Below are 20225 nucleotides of genomic sequence, written 5' to 3'. Positions count from 1 at the left end.
GGCAATTCACAATTTCACACTTCAGGTTGCCAAAGTCATCCTAGCCACAGTTTTCTTCTTTAGTTAGTGTGTATAGAAATGCTATCAGCGAGAAGATGAGATGCAAGTTTCGGCATTGGACCTTATTTGCTTACTTTTCATGATGTCGTGTTCACAATTTTTCGTAATGGAAATACAACAAATGGACCTTGAGAAACCGTCAGTTTGACAGTTTCTAACAAGATGGTGTATGTGGAAAATGTGACTTCAGGTAATACAGTAATACTGTTCCGTGGGGTTTCCTAGACCAAATTTGAGTTGGTGTAGAACGTTGAAAACCATGCGTCCAACGGTCTATCATTGGGTGTACCTGCTTACTTTTAAGTCGGGTGATCCACACTTACTGCACAGAATAGTAGAAAAGGTTGACTGAGATCATGCGCCGTTGCTGTAACGGCGCAATAAATTTCAACACAAGCATCAGACGACTAGGAAAGGTTGGTGGGGATCGTGTCAATTCTGAAGAGTTGGCACTCTGAAGACTCAAGTGTGAGCTGCCAGTTTCCCATCATCCCAACTTAGTGGCTAAAAGTCAGTCAGAGAGTATTACCACAAACTGTCACGGATAAAGTTAGTACAAAGTTGTGTCATCTATTTTGGAATGGAGGAAGTACACTACATCCAAGCATGGAATTTTGCATCAAGTTTCTCTAACGCAAGACGAGTTAAAGGTTTGGTGCTGCCCAAGTAAAATTACATCCATACATGCACGCACAACCATTTTTCTTTCGTGCCTACACCCATTCCCGGCATGAAGCCTGTGGCTGTCTCCTTTCTGCTGCTCAAACTACTGCTCTCTCTTGGCCTTGCCGTGGCACCGCCCGTCGCCGGCGATGAGCACCACTTCAGCTTCTCCGGCTTCTCCAAAGCTAATCTCACCCTCGACGGTACGGCCTCGGTCACGCCCGACGGGTTACTTGTGCTCACCAATGGCACCGCCCTGAGTACGGGCCACGCCTTCTATCCGACTCCGCTGCGCTTCCACAATTCGTCCGATGGGACTGTACAGTCCTTCTCTGTGTCCTTCGTCTTCGCCATTGCCTCCATCTACAATGACTACTTGAGCAGCAACGGCATGGCCATGTTCATTGCACCGAGCAAGAATCTATCAGCGGCGATGCCGATACAGTTCTTGGGTCTTGTCAACCACCAGAACAATGGCAACGAAACAAACCACATCTTCGCAGTCGAGCTCGACACCTGGAGTTCCAGGACATCAACGACAACCATATCGGAATCGACATCAACAGCCTCCGCTCCGTACAGTCCCACGATGCTGGCTTCTACCACGACGAGAATGGCACCTTCCAGAGCTTGGGTCTCGATGACCAAAAGCCGATGCAGCTGTGGGTGGACTACCACAGAGAGAAGATACAGATCAACGCCACCATGGCTCCTCTCGGCATGGCCAAACCTACAAAGCCAACAGTATCAGCCAACTACAACCTCTCAAGTGTGCTCACAGATGTGGCGTACATCGGCTTCTCAGCTGCACTAGGCAAGATAAACACGAAGCACTATGTGCTCGGTTGGAGTTTTGGCTTGAACAGTCCTGCTCCAGCCATCAATCTCACCATGCTGCCAAAACTACCTCCTGGTCCTCATACCAAGGATTGACGTGGTCTACCAGTATTGCAGATCATTCTACCACTCGCAACGGCAGCACTCGCGGAGGCATTTCAGGTATGCAGAGTTACGTGATGACTGGGAGGTCGAATTTGGCCCGCACCGATTCTCGTATAAGGACTTGTTCCGCGCAACAGAAGGATTTGATAACAAAAATCTCCTAGGGACGGGAGGATTTGGAAGAGTATACAGAGGAGAGCTGCCAAGGTCCAAACTAAGGATAGCTGTGAAGAGGGTGTCACATGACTCCAGGCAAGGAATGAAGGAATTCATCGCAGAAATTGTTAGCATTGGCCGCCTTCAGAATCCAAACCTCGCACACTTACTTGGCTATTGCAGGCGTCATGGTGAGCTCCTGTTAGTGTATGAGTACATGCCCAAAGGAAGCCTCGATAAGTACTTGTATGGTGAAGTGGACAACAACACATTAAGTTGGGATCAAAGGTTTTGGATCATCAGGGGCATCGCATCTGCACTGATTTATCTCCACGAGGAGTGGGAGAAAGTAGTTGTCCACCGAGACATCAAGGCAAGCAATGTGCTCCTTGATGATGAGTTGAATGCTCGGTTGGGTGATTTTGGTCTAGCAAGATTGTATGACCATGGTGTTGAGCAAGAAACTACTCGTGTTGTTGGCACCATTGGTAAATTGATTCTATAAGAATCTAGTAGATCACACACCTATTGTATTTAGTGTGATCTTGTGGGAGAGTAAGGAATCGCACCCTTAGCGTGAGGGGAATAGCCGGTTTCCTTTCCTTAACTAGACTACCTTACGGTAGCTCGACTGGGCACGTCAACGTATGTATTCTGTCTTCCCAATCAAACATTAGTCATTGCAGCTATTTCATCTGGTCTACTAGAGTAGAGAGATCTCTCACTTCACTGCACATCGCACTAACTAATAGCTAGCCGCCTCACGGCGCACGGGGAAGGGTACTCCTCTTACCGATGTATTTGCCTTTGGTATATTTGTCCTAGAGGTCACTTGTGGCCAAAGACCTATCATGCAAAGCACACAAGATAAGCAGGTCATGTTAGTTGATTGGGTGCTTGAGCATGCGCAACAAGGATCACTCGCTGATGCAATAGATGTGAGGCTTAAAGGGGACTACAATGTCGAAGAGGCATATCTGGCACTGAAGCTAGATGGGCATATTGAACCACCTGAGCTACCAGCACACCAGAGCTTCCAAGCACTGGCCTTGATGCAAAATGAAGGGTTTGATTCATACATCATGTCATATCCTTCTTCAACGAGTGCAGGCACAGTATCAAGCAGTTCAGGAGGAAGATGAGCACTATGTTTGATGGTGCTCAGAGTACTTACTTATATATGATTTACGCTAGTGAGGCATTGATATGAAAGCTTGTATGTATGTTATTACCATCGATAGCTAGATTTGTTGCCTCATAAACAAGATTGATAGGTCTGGTACAATGATAAGTACTCCCTCCGTTCCTAAATATTTGCCTTTTTAGAGATTTCAAATGGACTATCACATACGGATTTTAGAGTGTGCATTCACTCATTTTGCTCCGTATGTAGTCACTTGTTGGAATCTCTAGAAAGACAAATATTTAGGAACAGAGGGAGTAGTACCATGAGTGTACAATAGGAGGCTCACCTCAGGTGCCAAGCCATCAACTCTGTAATTACCCATTTGTTTCCCATGCACATCTTCCATTTGTTTGGGAACATCATCTATTACCTGGTGGTATGTAGACAGATTGAGATCGAGGTGTCAGAATTTGGGAAGGGCCTTTCCATTACCGGCGCTGCAGGACAGGTGTGGCTACGGCCGGAGCTTGTAAGTGTGCTTCAGCGAGATGACAACCTTGCATGAGGCGAGCTCTTCCTTCTAACCCCATCTAGGACATTCAATAGCCACAGTAGTAAGATTGTTCTTTACACAATCAGTAAGCAAATGGCCAGAGAAAAACTTGGTGTGCGAACTAGAGTTTTCTGGGATGCACCTCAATGCATTGCAACATTTTATGTAACTCTCTGTACCGACTTATATCTCAGTGTAGTACAGTACAGACGGCAAAGCCCCCAACTGCTTGAAAGCTCAAATGAGCTCGCCATGAACAGTAAATTCGTTTTTAAAAAAACGAATTTTTTTGGCAAACTTTAACAGATGTTTTTGAGAGCTTGCAAAGTTTCATTTTGAAATGACATTCAGAAAAGCCGCAGCAATAAAAATAAAATCAGCACAGCATCGATTTATTATTTTTTTTTTGCCACGATTTCCATAAATCTGATTTCATGATGAAATTTTGTAAGCACTGAGAACATTTGTCAATGTTCCGCACAAAAAAAAATATTTTGTTTTAATTTTTTTTTATCATTTTACTGTCCATCCGAGCTCATTTGAGCTCGAGCTAAGAATAGTTATGTCCCCAACTCTGCGACTACTTTCTTCGTTCCATAATGTAAGACGTTTTGTGGCATTACGGTACTTAGGCCCTGTTCGGAATCCTCACTGGCTCCGCGAAATACCGGGAGCTGAGGAGCCAGGAAACAGTCGCTCCACGTTTTCCAACTGGAACTCCACCTGCTCCGGGAGCGGACCTGTGGAGCGGAGGTCTTCCGAACAGAGCATTAGTTTCCTTCTTTTGCAGGTAAATTCATGAGCTGACAACCACACCTGTCCATAGTAACCTATTGAAAATCTCTAGAGTAGGGCTATGTTGTCTCCTGAGTACCCATTAACGTGCACCAGTTTACAGATTACCTGGAGCAAGCCACCCATCCGTGGCCGCCGCTCCTGCCATGCTTTACACAACCGTAATGGCCACCGTTACCGCCGGCCATGCCACTCATTTTCCTCGCCGTGGTCTTCAAACCAAAGCACAAGAAAAGCTGCCTTGCTGCGTTTAGCAGCCTTAAACCCAAGCGATTGACTTTGCGAAAAGCAAACCTTCACTAGCAAGCACAACATGGAGACGGCGACCCCTTTCCAGCCCTATATAAACTGGTCTTCCTCCGCCGTGCCGTTGCACCAAAGAGAGTCGGACCAGAGGCGAAATCACAGTTGAGACCACAGGCAAAATCACAGGAGAGTGCGCGACCAGAGGCGAAAGCAGAAGAAACCGAAGGCGAAATCCATGGAGGCCACCACCTCGCCGACCCATCTCCTGCAGCATTGCTCCGGCAGCGATGAACTGGGACGGTCTATGAGGGTGTACTCCGCTGCGACCGGGAAGGTGCCGTTTGGGTGGGAGGACGAGCCGGGGAAGCCCAAGAGCCCGCCGAGGGAGGGCGCCCTCCCGCCACTGTGCCCATCGCCTGCGATGCAGAGCGCACGACTCACTGATGATAAAGACAGGCGGCGACGACGACGGAGTCTCAAGCGCCGGGCGGATCAAGGTGGGTTTGAAGGGTGCCTCCCTGTGAAGTTCCAGCTGGGGAGAGCCATGAGGAGGTGGGACATCGTTTGCTACTTCAGAGGAGAATGACTCTCCAGGGGCAAACATTTATTTACCTAGTGGAAATCTAACTGTTCCTGTAAATTAACCAGCTGTAAGGAATAATGACTTTTTTTTGCCATGTTGCATCGATGATTCGCCGACATAGATCAATCCAATTTAGCGCACAGAAACAGGTAAAATGACACGGTTGTCCTATGAAAACAATGATATCGCAGATACATAGAACAGCATTGTGATCTTCATAACTGTCATAATGCTGCAGCCACATATGCAATCATCACAAGAAGTTCCGTTCCATGTGGTGCATGCCTGAAAAACATACTAACATAGAAACACAAATGTTAAGCACAGGCAATTAAGCAGCTGTTGAAATACACAAATATTGCTCTTGACGCTCACCAAATTATGTGCAGAAACATCATGTAAATTTCTAAACCACATTTCCAAAAACACGCCACCAATATCTTTCCCTGGATTGTCGACAGAGCAAATGATGAAAACGAGAACTACATGTCTTTAGTCTTCAAAGTTTGGCAAAGTAACTAGCCATCAAGGTTATACATGCTTGGTAGACAGTAGAAGCTCAACCCTTGCTATGGCCGGCGAAGAAGTCAAGTAGTCCACCGCAAGTTTGCAATCCGGCAACGAGATATAACTGCTTTGATACATGATCCTGCAAAAAGACATATGTTTCCATTAGCTAACCATAAAATGAACAGTACTCGTTAACAATGTGCGTGTAGTTATAGTACATATCCATGAGTTCAACAATTTTCTGAGAGTGGGCTAATTTGTAGGAGTGCAACTAATAAATAGTCCACATATTACTAGGGAGATCCTAACAATCTGAAACAAGCTTATCCCCATGGCAAAAGCATCAGGGCAAAATCCACTCACAGCATCAACCAGTTCCTTTTTTTTTTTTGAATTTCCCATGCACCAATCAGTTCTTGATAAAATAAATGTATAATCAACAAAGCAACTTAAAAAATCTACTTACAGACATTAAATTCATTTGAGATCCTTACGATGAAGATGTGGATGTGGATGGGGAAGTGGCGCCAGCCCTTAAGGCGCCATGAGGCTAATCGCTTGGAACTGCCGGGGCTTGGATAGGGATCTCGGCAGTGAAAAATTGGGAATATCTTGACAATCTGATGTGCTCCTGTTATGACCGGACAGGTCTATACCAGGAAGAGGCCCACCGGGCATTAGTATTAGGGCTTGTCCCGCAAGTTATCTTAGGCAAGTTATCTTAGGCTAAAGTTATAAATACTAGCTGTAAGACACCGTTGGAGATCAAGCAATAAAGATATTATAATCTTCTGTTGCCCGGCTCCCCAAGGAGCCGGAACCATAGCCGCCTCTCCCAACCCTAGCCGCGACGGCGCCCGACCGCCGGCGCGCCCGCTCCAGCCTCCGTCCCCCTCCTCCCTGTCCATACAACCTACGCCGGAGGCCTGGTAGGGACCCTAGTCCTACCAATTTGGTATCCAAAGACACCAGGCCGATCATGTCGCTTCCTCCATCATCGCCGCCGCTGCCATCTACCTCCGCCCCACCACTGCTGCCGCCGGCCACCTCCGCGCCGATGACGGCGATCACGTCCGGGACCGTCACCACCACCGCGCCGGCGCCGGTCACCACCACCACCGCGCTGGCGCCGGTCACCACCACGGCGGATCCGCCCCCGCTCCTCACGCCCGAGGAGATGTCGGGCACCCTGCGGGAGCTCGTCCACGCTCGTCCTCGCCGGGCACCAGTCCCCGCCACCGAACGCCGCCACCACCGCCTATGGGCCGCCGCCGCTACAGTGGCCCGCCCCGGCCTTCCAGGCGCCCTACGGAGGGGCGCCCCCGCCGCCGCTCCTGCTGCCGCACTACCCGGCCGCGGGAACGCCTTGGCCAGCGTGGCCGACCACCGCCGCAGCGCTGGGGGGCCCGCCTCAGCAGTCCCTCCCGGCGCCACCGCCGGCCCCCACGACGCAGGCGCCGGTGCAGCCGCACCACCAGGCGCCGCCGCCATCGCCAGCACCACCACCCGCGTCCCGGCCTACTGGTCGGCCCCTGCACCAGGTGCAGTTTCCGTCCTCGCCTTCGCCGATTCCCGCGTGGGTGACCGGCTCGCCTCCAGACCCGGTGTATACTACGGCGCCGGAACACCCGATGCCCTCTCTCCGATTTGATCGTCCCTCCAGCTCGGCGAACTACGCCCCAGAGATACCCGACCCAGCACATGCGCTGCCGTTTACTGCAGCCCCCGGGCACGGTGGTCCGACACCCCCTCGTTTCGCCAAACTGGATTTCGCCACTTACGACGGCACGGAGGACCCCCTCAACTGGCTCAACCAGTGCGAGCAGTTTTTTCGAGGGCAGCGGACGCTCGCTTCGGATCGCACCTGGCTCGCGTCCTATCATCTCCGAGGCGCGGCGCAGACTTGGTACTACGCCCTCGAGCAGGACGAGGGCGGCATGCCACCATGGGAGCGCTTCCGGGAGCTTTGTCTCCTCCGGTTCAGGCCTCCTATTCGCGGGAGCCGATTGGCGGCCCTCGGTCGTTTGCCTTTCACATCCACGGTGCAGGACTACGCCGACCGCTTCCAGGCCCTGGCATGCCATGCGCCGGGCGTCTCCGCGACTCAGCGCGCCGAGTTATTTGTGGGCGGATTACCAGACCATATCCGCGTGGACGTCGAGCTCCGGGATCCCCCCGACCTCCAAACGGCCATGTACTACGCCCGGGCCTTCGAGCAGCGGGCTCAGGCGCTACAGCAACCGGCCGGCCGGGGCGGCCGCCTTCCCAGTCGACCCGCACCATCACCTGGCCGGCCCCCTCCAGCCTCGGCGACCACCTCTTCGGCCACCACCCGAACCTTCCGTCGGTTGTCCCCGGCCGAGCAGCAGGAGCGCCGCTGTCAGGGCCTCTGCTTCAACTGCGATGAGCCCTACTCGCCGACCCATGTCTGCCCCCGCCTATTTTACTTGGAGACGGTCGACTACACCGAGGCGGACAACTCGACCGACGAGCCACCACCCGCGGCGGCCGCGGACGCGCCCGCGGATTCTACGGCAACGGCGTGCGTCGTCTCCCTCCACGCTCTTGCCGGCATCCGTGGCGAGCGGACCATGCTGTTACCGGTGACGGTCCATGGCGAGCGGCTGGTGGCCCTGCTGGATACTGGCTCCACCCATAATTTCCTACCCGCGGCGACCATGCGTCGGCTAGCACTGCCGACCACGAGCGGGGAGCGCCTGCGGATCACGGTGGCAAACGGTGATCGCCTCCAGTGTCATGGGCTCGCCCGCGACGTTCCCATCTCCATCTGTGGCGAGCACTTCTCCATTACCTGTGCAGGGATCGACCTCGGCTGCTTCGACTTCATCCTCGGGGTGGACTTCCTCCGGACCCTCGGGCCCATCCTGTGGGACTTCGACGTGCTCACGATGACGTTCTGGAGGCTAGGCCGCCGCATCCGGTGGGACGGCCTTGGGGGCACCGCGCCGGCCGTGCCACACCTCCAGCTGGCCGCCGCGTCCCAGGAGCCCGAGCACCCCCTGCTGGATCCCCTTCTGCAGCAGCACAGCGATCTCTTTGACGAGCCTCGGGGTCTTCCGCCCGCCCGGGTGTACGACCACCATATTCACCTTGTACCGGGTTCCACCCCCGTGGCGGTTCGGCCCTACCGCTACCCGCAGCTGCAGAAGGATGAGTTGGAGCGACAGTGTGCCTTATGCTCGCGGCAGGCATCATCCGGATCTCCACGTCGCCCTTCTCCGCACCGGTGCTTCTCGTCCGCAAGACGGACGGCACGTGGCGTTTCTGCATCGACTACCGCGCCCTGAACGCGCTCACGCTCAAGGACAAGTTCCCTATACCGGTGGTCGACGAGCTCTTGGATGAGCTCCATGGGGCGCGCTTCTTCACCAAGCTCGATCTCCGCTCGGGCTATCATCAGGTGCGCATGCATCCAGACGACATCGCCAAGACGTCGTTTCGCACCCACCATGGCCACTTCGAGTTCTTGGTGATGCCCTTCGGCCTCGCAAACGCCCCGGCGACTTTCCAGGCCCTGATGAACGACGTCCTTCGACCCTACTTACGGCGGTTTGTGCTTGTTTTCTTTGATGACATTCTTATCTACAGCGCCACCTGGGCCGAGCACCTCCAGCACGTCGCCATTGTCTTCAACGAGCTTCGGGCGCACCACCTCCACCTTAAGCGCTCGAAGTGCTCGTTCGGGACACCTACCGTCGCCTACCTCGGCCATGTCATCTCGGCCGACGGGGTGGCTATGGACGCCGACAAGGTGGCGGCCGTCTCTGCATGGCCGACGCCTCACTCGCCACGGGCTCTCCGCTGGTTCCTCGGCCTTGCCGGCTACTACCGAAAATTTATCCGGGAGTTCGGGCTCATCGCGGCGCCCCTCACGCGGTTGCTTCGCCGCGACGCTTTCGCCTAGGACGACGAGGCGACGACGGCGTTCGAGGCCCTCAAAGGGGCCCTCACGACAGGCCCCGTCCTCCAGATGCCCGACTTCGACCGCCCGTTTGTGGTGGACTGTGACGCCTCGGGCGCCGGGTTCGGCGCCGTGCTTCATCAAGGCGATGGGCCCCTCGCTTTCTTCAGCCGGCCCTTCGCTCCGCGCCATCTTAAGCTGGCGGCATACGAGCGGGAGCTCATTGGCCTCGTACAGGCCGTTCGTCATTGGCGGCCGTACTTGTGGGGACGATCCTTCCACATTCGCACGGACCACTACAGCCTGAAGTTCTTGCTGGACCAACGGATATCGACCGTGCCGCAGCACCAGTGGATCAGCAAGCTCTTCGGCTTCGACTTCTCCGTCGAGTATCGGCCGGGCCGTCTTAACATCGTGGCCGACGCGCTGTCCCATCGCGACTCCGACCTCGCTCCCTCCACCGACGAGTCCACCGGGGCGGCCCTGTGCATCCGCTCCGGGCCGACGTTCGGTCTCTTCGCCGACATTCACCGCGCCACTGCGACGGCTGACGATGTCGTCCTTCTTCAGCAGCAGCTCACGGTCGGCGACCTGGAGGAGCCTTGGCGCTTCTCTGACGGACTGCTTCTCCATGGGCGCCGGATCTTTGTTCCGGCGCATGATGATCTCCGTCACCAGGTGTTACAGCTCGCCCACTCGGCGGGTCATGAGGGTGTGCAGAAAACCCTCCATCGTCTTCTACATCCCTGGCGATCGCGCCCTGGTGCGCGACTGGGTTCGGTCTTGTCAGACTTGCCAGCGCAACAAGACGGAGACCCTGAGGCCGGCTGGTTTACTTCAGCCTTTGGAGGTGCCGTCTCAGGTTTGGACGGATATATCCATGGACTTCATCGAGGGCCTTCCCAAGGTGGGCGGCAAGTCGATCATTCTCACAGTGGTCGACCGCTTCTCCAAGTACGCCCACTTCATCGCGCTCGGCCATCCATACACGGCGGCGTCAGTGGCCAGGGCCTTCTTCGACGGCATCGTCCGTCTCCACGGGTTCCCTGCTTCGATCGTCAGTGATCGGGACCCAGTGTTCACGGGCCATGTCTGGCGCGACCTTTTCAGGATGGCGGGTGTCCAGCTTCGCCTGAGTACGGCGTTTCATCCTCAGACAGATGGTCAGTCTGAGGTGGTTAACAAGGTCATTGCCATGTATTTGCGTTGTGTGACAGGTGATCGGCCTCGCGCTTGGGTCGATTCGCTCTCTTGGGCGGAGTACTGCTACAACACCTCTTATCACTCCGCCCTGCGCGCGACGCCGTTTGAGGTGGTCTATGGTCGCCCACCCCCGCCTATACTTCCGGTGGACCCGGAGACGGCTCGGACGGAGGTTGCAAGTGACCTTATCCGCAGTCGTGACGAGATGCTTGCTGAGGTTCGTCAGCGTCTCCTTCAGGCACAGCAGCTGGCCAAGCACTACTACGACGATCATCATCGCGAGGCGGAGTTTGCGGTGGGTGATTGGGTGTGGCTGCGTCTTCTCCACCGCTCTACGCAGTCACTCGATCCGCGTGCGAAGCGCAAGCTCGGCCCTCGCTACGCCGGGCCCTTCCCTATCTTGGAGCGCATTGGGAAGGTGGCCTATCGTCTTCAGCTTCCGGCCCGCGCTCGCATCCACGACGTCTTCCATGTTGGGCTGCTCAAGCCTTTCCGTGGCGAGCCACCGGCGGCTCCTCCGGCGCTTCCTCCAATCGCCGATGGTCGCATTCTTCCCGAGCTAGCAAAGGTGTTGCAGGCGCAGCTCCGTCATGGCATCTGGTTCGTCCTCATTCAGTGGGCGGGCCTTCCGGAGGAGGAGGCTACTTGGGAGCAGCGTGACGAATTCCGCCAACACTATCCAGACTTTCAGCTCGAGGACGAGCTGTTTGCGCAGGCGGGGAGAGATGTTATGACCGGACAGGTCTATACCAGGAAGAGGCCCACCGGGCATTAGTATTAGGGGCTTGTCCCGCAAGTTATCTTAGGCAAGTTATCTTAGGCTAAAGTTATAAATACTACTCCCTCCGTCCGAAAATACTTGTCATCAAAATGAATAAAAGGGAATGTATCTAGATGTATTTTAGTTCTACATACATTCATTTTTGTCCATTTTGATGACAAGTATTTTCGGACGGAGGGAGTAGTTGTAAGACACCGTTGGAGATCAAGCAATAAAGATATTATAATCTTCTGTTGCCCGGCTCCCCAAGGAGCCGGAACCCTAGCCGCCTCTCCCAACCCTAGCCGCGACGGCGCCCGACCGCCGGCACGCCCGCTCCAGCCTCCGTCCCCCTCCTCCCTGTCCATACAACCTACGCCGGAGGCCTGGTAGGGACCCTAGTCCTACCAGCTCCACTAATGCTCAGGTAACCTACGTTTCAGGAATAAAATCTTCTAATGTTAATTCGGCTAATCTTGTTAACTGTTTCGATGTTGTTGAATGTTGATAGTGTAGTAGTTCCATCAGGGTGGCTCAGGAGGTCTATGGCCCATGTGGAATGACGATGTCCAAGTTAATGTTCATACTTATAGCTTTTATAAGTATTAGCCTCGGTTGTAAGAATAGTTACTAGGGTAGAGTTTGCGCTAGTTTGCATCTATGGTGCTCCCCCACCGTCAGACTAGTCAGATCTGGGATCAAATTGCCTCTGTTGTGTATGATAACTTAGGCCAGCTTATCTATGGGAGATCTCAACAACACTCTATGATGTAGACAAAAGCTCTCCTAATCTTAATATATACCATATGCGTGCATTCTGTGACCTTGTTAAGCAATGTGGCCTAATTGATTTAGTTTTTAGTGGTCCTGCTTATACTTGGACTAACAGGCATTACTCTTCAGAACCTATTTATGAAAATCTAGAGAGGTGCTTGGTTAATGCTGAATGATGAGGCTTCTTCCCTAACACTAATGTTTATAAGGTTCTATCATCATCAGTGATCATACCCCTATTTTGGTGTCTACTGATAATAATTTCACAAGCCCAAACTGGTGGCTCATAGAAAATTATTTTCAGTCTCATGCTAAATCTGTCTACAGAGGTATTGCTCACAAGCCTTGGGGATTCCTAGTCCGATTGGAATTCTTATCAGACTTTTTTTACACGGTTTATATCTGAAATCATGTTGTACGATCTCAACAGAATATAAAAAACTCAATCAATGTAATAACAGGCTAGAAGTACAGAGCCCTGTACAGCAAACACTGAGTTGTGTCAAGGAACAATTGTAAAAAGAGAAGAGTTTTGTTCAGGAATAGATTTATGATAATAAGCTTCAAGGCAATCGAAGGGTTTACTAATATCAGATATGCTGTCACGCTATTGCTCGGAACTAGATAAAACTTAAAACATCTCATTTCCTATAATCAGTAATCCTGTATAGCAATTAAGCATAACCTTGTCAGTGACAAATAGGTGAAAGGACTAAAGAGCACCATCATCCCCAGGATCTGAAGGACTTTACTTGAATAGATTTACCAACAACATACCTGATTAGTAGGATTTCGACTACAGAGAAATAACAAAATGGTTTCGAAGTTGAATTTTGGAAAGCAGACATGTTCCGTAAATTTTTGACAGGTGAAGCAGACAGTAGGTCAGACCAATAAGCAATACCGTAATGAAGATAGCCTACAAACAGAAAATGATGAACTACTAGAAATGTGGGGATTCAATCAAATAGATGAACAAGAAAGAACTATGATGTTAACTTCAAAGTATATGCCCAAGATGTTGCCTTCTATGGCTCTACAATTTGTAACCCCACTAGCCGCATTTGTATGTACCCGAAAGAGAAGACAGTAAACAGACATTTAACATAAGAGTCAGAAAGTAAGCATTTATATGGTGCAACCCCATTCAGTACAGAGTCAGGATTAGATAATTATACGGTGCTCGTCACTGTCAATTTGCGCTGTGCGCTTGTTCTAGCTCAGTTCTAACATGCTACTCGACAACTTTTCTAGATAAAGAGCTCCCTTGTCTTTGTGGCGGTGAAGCAAAGATCTCTAGCACAATAGTATAACTCAAAATTCATAAATAGCAGAACAGATTTAGCATAGTTACACTTCACGCATATTCAACAGATCTGCAGTACATGCTTTTTCGCTGTTATTCAGATTGGGCCATAAACTCCAGGCAAGCAAATGCAGAACTGAAATCAATTACAGTAGAAACAGAAAAGTGCAAGGAAATCTGAAACCCTACCTCCTCAGCGGTTGACCTCGGGCGGCAGGGGACGGTTGAACCCGCCCCTGCGGTTCATGTACTGCCGCGGCTGGCGCTTGGTGACGGCGCGCACGCCGCTGACGTCGGCGCCGGGGACGTACTTGCCCTTGGTGGAGTCGAACCCGACGGGGATCCCCATCATCTTCATCATCTCCAGCTCCTCGGCGTCCACGTCCCCGTCGCCCACCGGGGCGGCCTCCTCGGCAGCCTTGGGGGCGGAGGGGGGATCCGGCTTCATGTCCTCCTCCTTTCGGTCGGCGACGGGCGACCCCTCGCGGCGGCGCTTGTGGCGGGCGGCGTCGGGGGAGCGGGACCGGTGGGGGTGGGAGTGGGAGTGGGAGCGGCGGCGGCGGGCGCGGTCCCTGTCGGCCGAGGGGGAGCGGGAGCGCGAGCGCTTGCGGGCGCGGCGGTAGTCCCGGTCGCGGTCCCGCTCCCGCTCCTTGTCCTGGCCGCGGTCCCGGTCCCGGTCGCGGTGGCGGTCGACGTCCCGGTCCCGGTCGCGGTGGCGGTCGGCGTCGCGGTGGCTGTCGTGGTCGCGCTCCCGCGGCTGGTCGTAGCCGCCGCGCTCGCGGGGCCTCTCCTTGTCCCGGCGGCGGTCGGACATTTGTTCGGCGAGGGGGTTGGATTCGGACGAGCTAGGGCTTGCTCCTTTGGATTTTTTCCAAAGAAAAAGAAGAAGAAAAGGACGGTGTCGCGTGCGGCCGACTTTGGGGAAATTCATTTTGGAACAATTACATTCGAGCTTGGGGGCCAGACCTGGCCAGATGGGCCACCACGGCACGGCCTGGCAGGCATGGTACGGCCCTCACCGTGCCGAGCCGGCGGCAGTCGTGCCGCACTGCCCGGCCGAGGCACGGCATAATAAGCAAACAGGCCGGCCCATCAGGCCCGTCTGAGTTTGGGCTGTTTTGGGGGCTAATACAAGGAGCTCCTATTTAGCGCGGTGCAGCTATGAAAAAACAAGTGAGTTCACTTTTTTTTGCGGGTGAAACGAGCATTCATTAAATAAGTAATGTTTGTACACTAGTTTTCATAAATAGAACATAAATCATCAGCCCAGCTTGCAGCCAAAACATCGTACGTTGGCTAGTACGTCCTCTTTGAGCCATGCAATGCGCGGCCATGTTGGCCGTGCGTCGGACGTGGGCGAAAACATGCCGCCGTACTCCATGCAAGAGACTCTTCGTCTCCTCGATAAACCCGGCCAACGAAGACCTGTTAACTCCTCTGTCCGTCAAAGCTACCACCCCTTCTTTACAGTCTAGTTCCACAATGATGGGTTTCTATGTACGCTGCAGCACCAGGGACGTACCCTCGAGACACGCTGTTATTTCTGCCTCCATTTGTGTGTGGCATGATCGAAGAAACCGACACGACGAGAAGATGATGGCCCCCGTGTCGTCCCTCAAGACCATGCCCGCACCTCCAGTACACTCGCCAGGGATATTTGACCCATCAACATTCAGTTTCACCCAGCCAGGTGGTGGTTTTACCGCGTAACACTAGACTGATCCTCTGATTGCCTCACCACTTGTGGCACCTTCTGAACCACCATCTTCCCTTTCACCAAGTCTCCTTGTGGTTGTTGTTTGATGCATAATAGGGATTTGATGTAGCTGTTCAGAAATCTCCTCGAACTCTCGATTGGTGGTGCCGGTTTGTGATGTATGACTTCGTTCCGATAGTGCCAAGCTTGCCGAAAGGTCATTAGAATGACCAAGCGTTGCAATTTCGTGCTGTTATTCAGGAGATGTAGAAGCCATTCTTCGCCGGTGTTGGACACCATCCGCAGGTCCGAAAGAGGCCATGACTCCTTCATAGCATCCCATAGGGCGCACGCCATAGGGAACCTGCACACGGCGTGAAAGGTATCCTCCCGCTCGATGCCACACATGACACAAACATCAGAATGTTCCCGATTTCTCTTATGCTTTTTTTTCATAGTTGCCAAAGAATTAGTTGCTATCCGCCAACCAAAGACCCGTACCTTGGGTGGAGCAGGGCACCTCCACAATGTCGTCCAGACGGCACGATTGTCGTCCGGTGCCCTGCTCGCCGCGCATGAAGATGCGCACAGTTTGTCCTCTAGTCCCAGTTTATAGGTTGATTTGACGTAGAAGATGCTTCTCGGATCCGTCCCCCAGGCTAGGACATCATGCATCCTGGGTGAGGGCCGCAGCTTGATAATCTCGTAGACGTCTGGCTGTGTAAAGTACTGCTGCATCAACTCCCTTCTCCACATGCCACGATCATCCATCAGTTCGGCCACACGCCGAAGCCTGCACCTTCCGACATGTGATATCGGCCGGTATGACACTGGACGCTCCAGCCACATATCGCGCCATATACGAACAGATTGTCCGTCATCGATCCTCCATAGGAGACCTTTTTTAGGAGCTCCAGTCCATACGTAATGACATGCCACGTCGATGAAGCTTTACCTGCAAAAACAGCATCCTCTAGTCGCCCATTAGGATAACATTTCGCTTTCAAGACCCGAGCACACAAGCTCTCCGGGTTGATCAACAAACGCCATGCCTGCCGAGCGAGGAGTGCTTGATTGAAGAATCTGTAATCCTGAAACCCAAGGTCGCCCATCGCTTTGGGTTTGATGATTTGATCCCAGGCCATCCAGTGAGTTTTCCGTTTCCCTTTCTCTGAGCCCCACCAGTAGTTCCGGACCATCCGTGTAAGATCGTCGCACACAGAGAATGGGAGCTTGAAGACACCCATGATATACATGGGGATTGATTGTGCCACTGCCTTGATTAACACTTCTCTACCGGCTTGAGCCATATATCCATCGCCCCAAATACATATACGCTTCAACAATTTTACTTGCAAATTTTGGAACTTCCCTTTATGCATGCGGCCTTCAGGAGTCAGGACTCCTAAGTATTTCTCCTCAAACTGATCCTTCATGATTTTTAGCTGCTGTTTCACATTTTCATGTACATTAGATGGACACAACTGTCCAAACAGTATTGAGCATTTTGCCGGGTTGATTAGTGATACGTCCATTTTGCATCATGTTTTTCCTACTATTATTTATGTCGTTTTATTGTATAATAATGCCTTTTGGAGTAATTATAATGCTTTTTCTCTCATAGTATGCAAGGTATGCACAAAGGGGAAGAATTCTAGCAGCTGGAAATCTGGACCTAAAAAAGCTACGTCAAGCTACCTATTATGCACAACTCCAAATGAGCTAAAACTTCCCGAGGATTTTTTATGGAATATTTAAGAATTATTGGAGCAAATAAGTACCAGAGGGGGGCCACCAGATGGGCACAACCCACCTGGGCGTGCCAGGAGGCCCAGGCGCGCCCTGGTGGGTGCTGCCCTCCTCGGCCCACCTCCGGTGCCCCTCTTCTGGTATATAAGTCATTTTGACCTAGAAAAAAGAAGGAAAGGACTTTCGGGATGAAGCCCCGCTGCCTCGAGGCGAAACTTGGGTAGGAGCACTTTTGCCCTTCGGTGGAGCGATTCCGCCGGGGGGACTTCCCTCTCGGAGGGGAAATCATCGTCATCATCATCACCAACAACTCTCCCATCTTGGGGAGGGATATCTTCATCAACATCTTCAACATCACCAACTCCTCTCAAACCCTGGTTCATCTCTTGTGTTCAATCTTTGTACCAAAACTATAGATTGGTGCTTGTGGGTGACTAGTAGTGTTGATTACATCTTGTAGTTGATTACTATATGGTTTATTTGGTGGAAGATTATATGTTCATATCCATTATGCTACTTAATACCCCTCTGATCTTGAGCATGATTATCATTTGTGAGTAGTTACTTTCATTCTTGAGGTCACGGGAGAAATCATGTTGCAAGTAATTGATACGTCTCCAACGTATCTATAATTTTTTATTGCTCCATGCTACTTTATCTACTGTTTTAGGCAATATTGGGCTTTATTATCCACTTTTATATTATTTTTGGGACTAACCTATTAACCGGAGGCCCAGCCCAGATTTGCTGTTTTATGCCTATTTTAGTGTTTCGAGGAAAAGGAATATCAGACGGAGTCAAAACGGAACGAAATCAACTGGAGAAGTTATTTTTGGAAGGAAAGCAACCTGATGGACTTGGAGTGGACGTCAGGGGAGTCCCGGGCTGCCCACGAGGGTGGGGTCGCCCCCTGGGCGCGCCCCCTACCTCGTGAGCTCCCCGGAGGTCCACCGACGTACCCCCTGCACCCATATATACCTACGTACCCTAAAACTTCCAGAACAGAAAATAGATCGGGAGTTCCACCGCCGCAAGCCTCTGTAGCCACCAAAAACCAATCAGGACCCTGTTCTGGCACCTTGCCGGAGGGGGATCCCATCACCGGAGGCCATCTTCATCATCCCGGCGCTATCCATGACGAGGAGGGAGTAGTTCACCCTCGGGGCTGAGGGTATGTACCAGTAGCTATGTGTTTGATCTCTCTCTCGTGTTCCTCTATGGCACGATCTTGATGTATCCCGAGCTTTGGTATTGTAGTTGGATCTTATGATGTTTCTCCCCCTCTACTCTCTTGTGATGAATTGAGTTTCCCCTTTGAAGTTATCTTATCGGATTGAGTCTTTATGAGAACACTTGATGTATGTCTTGCCGTGATTATCTGTGGTGACAATGGGATATCATGTGCCACTTGATGTATGTTTTGGTGACCAACTTGCGGGTTCCACCCATGAACCTATGCATAAGGGTTGGCACACTTTCTTGACTCTCCGGTAGTAGCTTTGGGGCACTCTTTGAAGTACTTCTATGTTGGTTGGATGAATCTGAGATTGTGTGATGCATATCGTATAATCATGCCCACGGATACTTGAGGTGACAATGGAGTATCTAGGTGACATTAGGGCTTTGGTTGATTTGTGTCTTAAGGTGTTATTCTAGTACGAACTCTTTTATAGATCGATCCGAAAGAATAACTTTGAGGTGGTTTCGTACCCTACCATAATCTCTACGTTTGTTCTCCGCTATTAGTGGCTTTGGAGTGACTTTTTGTTGCATGTTGAGGGCTTGTCATATGTTCTATCTATGTTATTATTGTTGAGAGAACTTGCACTAGTGAAAGTGTGAACCCTAGGCCTTGTTTCCTATCATTGCAATACCGTTTACGCTCACTTTTACCGCTTGTTACCTTGCTGTTTTTATTATTTCAGATACAAAAACCTATATCTACTATCTATTTTGCACTTCTATCACCATCTCTTAGCCGAACTAGTGCACCTATACAATTTATCATTGTATTGGGTGTGTTGGGGACACAAGAGACTTTTTGTTATTTGGTTGCAGGGTTGTTTGAGAGAGACCATCTTCATCCTACGCCTCCTACGGATTGATAAACCTTAGGTCATCCACTTGAGGAAAATTTGCTACTGTCCTACGAACATGTGCACTTGCAGGCCCAACAACGTCTACAAGAAGAAGGTTGTGTAGTAGACATCAAGCTCTTTTCTGGCGCCGTTGCCGGGGAGGTTAGCGCTTGAAAGTATATCTTTAGATATTGCAATCGAATCTTTTTGTTTCTTGTTTTAGCACTAGTCTAGTTTATAAAAGAAAACTACAAAAAATGGAATTGAGTTTGTCTCATACGCTTCATCTTTTTAATATCTTTCGTGAGTATGATGGAAAGGATAATTGTGCTCAAGTGCTAGAAGAAGAAATCTCTAAAATGTTTGGCACTAAATCTTTGAATGATGAGCATGATTGCAATGTAGTTAGTATGAATTCCTTGAATATCCATGATGCTAATGATATGCAAAGCCACAAACTTGGGGAAGCTACATTTGATGGAGATGATATTTTTTGTCCCCCAAGCTTTGATGAGCAAATTTACTATGATGAAAGCATGCCTCCTATCTATGATGATTATTGTGATGACACGTATGCTTTAAAGAATAATGATAACCATGAAACGTGTCATCTTGATCTTAATTTTCAATCTCATGATAGTTATTTTGTTGAGTTTGCTCCCACTACTATTCACGAGAAGAATTTTGCTTATGTGGAGAATAGTAAATTTTCTATGCTTGTAGATCATGAAAAGAATTCTTTAGGTGCTGGTTATATTATTGAATTCATGCATGGTGCTACTGAAAATTATTATGAGAGAGGAACATATGCTTGTAGGAATTGCAATAAAGTCAAGTTTCCTCTCTATGTGCTAAAATTTTTGAAGCTATGCTTGTTTTGCCATCCTATGCTAGTTGATTATTGTTCCCATAAGTTGTTTGCTCACAAAATCCCTATGCATAGGAAGTGGGTTAGACTTAAATGTGCTAGTCATATGCTTCATGATTCTCCCGTTATGTTTCAATTCTTATCTTTTATGTGAGCATCATTGTCATCATCATGCCTGGCTAAAAAGGCATTAAAGAAAAGCGCTTGTTGGGAGACAACCCAATATTTATCATTA

At 50.9% G+C, this 20225-nt stretch overlaps 2 protein-coding genes and 1 pseudogene across 2 annotated transcripts; 2 read left to right on the top strand and 1 right to left on the bottom strand.

The window, feature by feature from the left end:
* Positions 1-784: 784 nt before the first annotated feature.
* On the top strand, positions 785-2963 carry LOC119321417 (annotated as a pseudogene).
* A 2499-nt stretch (positions 2964-5462) lies between these two features.
* Positions 5463-14468, bottom strand: LOC119323270 (U4/U6.U5 small nuclear ribonucleoprotein 27 kDa protein-like). Its single transcript, XM_037596873.1, has 2 exons — positions 13789-14468; positions 5463-5773 (listed from the first exon to the last, which is right to left on the bottom strand). The coding sequence occupies exon 1, from the start codon at positions 14411-14413 to the stop codon at positions 13793-13795; it is 621 nt and encodes a 206-aa protein (XP_037452770.1). The 5' UTR covers positions 14414-14468; the 3' UTR covers positions 5463-5773; positions 13789-13792.
* On the top strand, positions 7241-9559 carry LOC119321416. The gene is made up of 3 exons (XM_037595106.1): positions 7241-8754; positions 8844-9214; positions 9320-9559. The coding sequence occupies exons 1-3, from the start codon at positions 7266-7268 to the stop codon at positions 9557-9559; spliced, it is 2100 nt and encodes a 699-aa protein (XP_037451003.1). The 5' UTR covers positions 7241-7265.
* Positions 14469-20225: the final 5757 nt, after the last annotated feature.

Source organism: Triticum dicoccoides, chromosome 6B (assembly GCF_002162155.2).
Source record: "Triticum dicoccoides isolate Atlit2015 ecotype Zavitan chromosome 6B, WEW_v2.0, whole genome shotgun sequence".
NCBI lineage: Eukaryota > Viridiplantae > Streptophyta > Magnoliopsida > Poales > Poaceae > Triticum > Triticum dicoccoides.
Note: the sequence above shows the minus strand (reverse complement) of the source record. Positions and strands in the feature narration are given on the sequence as shown.